Source organism: Pinus tabuliformis, chromosome 8 (genome assembly GCF_031772625.1).
Source record: "Pinus tabuliformis cultivar Carrire ecotype Pingquan chromosome 8, CPIR1, whole genome shotgun sequence".
NCBI classification, from domain to species: Eukaryota; Viridiplantae; Streptophyta; class Pinopsida; order Pinales; family Pinaceae; genus Pinus; species Pinus tabuliformis.
Window position 1 is genome coordinate 121271676 of NC_142294.1, and position 2901 is coordinate 121274576.

General features: G+C 40.7%; 1 protein-coding gene across 1 annotated transcript; it reads right to left on the reverse strand.

Annotated features, from left to right (window-relative positions):
* Positions 1-240: 240 nt before the first annotated feature.
* LOC149234428 (RING-H2 finger protein ATL52-like) lies at positions 241-2541 on the reverse strand. Its single transcript, XM_089371837.1, has one exon. It carries the CDS (start codon positions 2123-2125, stop codon positions 896-898), a length of 1230 nt encoding a protein of 409 aa, XP_089227963.1. The 5' UTR covers positions 2126-2541; the 3' UTR covers positions 241-895.
* Positions 2542-2901: the final 360 nt, after the last annotated feature.

Consider the following 2901-nt stretch of genomic DNA (forward strand, 5'->3'; position numbering starts at 1 on the left):
GATATGAAAAAACAGACTGTAGATCACATCATCGTAGACAAGTTCAACTTGGATTGCATCAATTCACTATGGACAGAAGTTATGTCTGTTAGGATGTAGACCCTGCACTGGACATGTTTTACGGCATGTTTAAGCATCAGCTGATCTTGAGAAAACAAATTCAGTTAAATATCAGTTCTTGTTCATGTCACAAAGCTTTAAACATTGTTGCATAATGGTTGGGTAGTAAAGACAAAAAACTAAGAAGAAAATTTATAACTCAAGATAGACAAATTGCTATTGCAGATATCTTGCAATTCAGCTTTTGCTACAAACAGCAATTTGAGAAACAAGGTATACTTTATTTCACCATACCATTTGTAGTCAAAAATGCACAGGCCCAAGTTATTACATTTGGCATTCCATTTTATAGAATTGAAGCCTTCATTACACACCACACAAAAACATCAGAAATCAGGGACTACATACTGACTCATAGGCACAAATAGTTACACTGCTAAATTAGTGTCCAAGAGGAACACAATACTCACATTAAAATTCGAAAAAACAAACCACTGAAGAAAGCACAACTAGCAAGCGTTCAAGATAATGCGAGGGGTTTAGATGAATTTCTAGGTCCTTGTTTTTCCATCTTAGAACAAACAGTAAAATTGTACATTATTTGAATCTAGGGGGTGTATAAATACCCATTTAGAGGGTTTGTCCAGTGAAGAGCAAACCTATCTTCAATGTGGTTTATGGTTTGAAAGATTTGACACTGGTTTCTGTGCAAGCATGTATACCATGAAGAAAAAATGTTTTTGAAACATTAATTTACAGAATTGTCGCTTGCAACTGAACCGTTTATTGACTTAGGTGGACAAAATAGAAGCTTCCCCAAACCATTATAGTATTTTTATATGGGTAGGATGGAACTTCTGCCTCTGTGATACCTGGAGAGGAAAAACTTGCCACCAGAGAACGATCTCTTCATGGTCATTGGCCCTTTCAAATTATGCAGAATTCCACTCTTGGAAGCATCACCCGAAGCTTTGGATTTGAGCTGACACTGACCCAAATGTTTCTTGAAACCCTTAAGAGCTAACAACTCACAGCCAAGCCTCTTCCTCTGCGAAGATTCAGGGCAAATCGCATTTGCATCTTCGTCTTCAAAACCCAGTTGCATAGCCAAAAGATCACTAATCGATATGCAAAGCCTGCTTGATGCACCCACGGAGACTGACCTTCTCATGGGCTGCAAATCTCCTCCAAAACCAACCATCCTGTCATCTCTTCGGTGCTTGCTTGCCAAATCACTCAGGGCACGGACATCTGATGGCATCATTAACTCAATCATATGCGTTTCCTGTTCAATATTTCCAGTATCCTCCTTCCTTTCCATAACAGCATTCGGATTGATCTCATTTGCACTGCTTGAATTGCCCAGTGAACTAGGCATGGGTTCCTCCCTCGAATTCTGCTGATGATTATCAGTTGGCGTTTGAGAAACAGTAGTGTCTGAACCGTCATCATGAATTGTGATTGCAGCTTCTACAGGCCGAGATGCAGCAGGACTCACGATATTCGCTCGGCACAGAGGGCAATTGGAGTGAGAATGCAACCAAGTATCAATACAAGGCAAATGAAAAGCATGGTTGCATTTGGGCAGAAGCCTGACACTATCACCGTCACGAAACTCACTGAGACAAACCGAGCAATCGGTGCATTCTACCAAGCCATCTCCTCTCTTGTACTTATAGACAGGGATAGATCTGATAGTAGACTCTTCAAGCCCAACTGTGACCAGAGGCCAGGAGTCATTTGAAGGGGTCAAGATATGATCCTCATCCTCATAAGAATCATTGTAACCACCTCCTCTCATCCGACTTCTGAACGACTCCCAACTGGTGCAGTACTTAGCAAGTATGGCATAATAGAATACAAGCAGAAAAGCGCTGGCTAGTATGCCAATAATGGCGATAACCAGAGGAGAGAAAGTGGGGTCCGAGTCATGGCTCGCGAGCTCAAAGGGAGGGGGAGGAGAGAATGGGAAACAATACCCTGGACAACAGGGTGAACAGTAATATGGGCAACAGTTGTATGATATATTACTTGTTTCGAAGATTGACGAGTCTGGTGAAGCCATGAAAGCTATTTCAATTATTAATATAATTAATGCCTATTCATGCATAACAGTAAATAATTTCTCAGGTCTCTAATACTTCTGTGCTGAATCTGTGTTTCTCAGGGCTTTTATGCTTCTATTATTCTATCTTCCCATGAATGAGATAAGTAAGGATTCGAGAACAAACTGTGCACTGTCACCTGTAAATCCTCGTCCTCCTCGCACACCATCTGAATATTGATGGAAGCTTCTCCAGAGTAAACCCACGATGAAAAACATGAATTCGTTCATGGTTTTTGAATAAATTCAGCAACCCAGAGGCTTGAATGTCCATTATTATCTGTCATCTCTTCCCTTTCTTCCCCTGCTTCGACAAGTATTTCGAGATCGCCACCTACTTTACCCTTTTGGTCAAACATGTCGTTTTCTGACCGTGCGTGAAGTGAAGCCAAAGATTGTATGGATCTGACCAACCCCGCGCGATAAGTATTTCACAAGTGGGTGGCTTAGTTTATTTACTAATCAAATCATTTGATGTAGTCTAGAAGGAAAGAAAGAAAGAAATTATTTTATGGTCTACGAGGTTAAAGATAGTCTATGGGACAGATTGCTTCTTCATCTGCTTGATGTATTCGGCCCTTTTTTTGTGAAGCTTCACAATAAATGCTCCGTCTTCTCTACAAACCCCTCGTTAAATAGATTATCCCAAGAGCTAGCTGCCAGCGTATCTGCATAAGTTTCCCTGTTGTCTTTGAAGGCCTCACACTCTAAAATGAAATGTTTTTCTGTTTCCACTT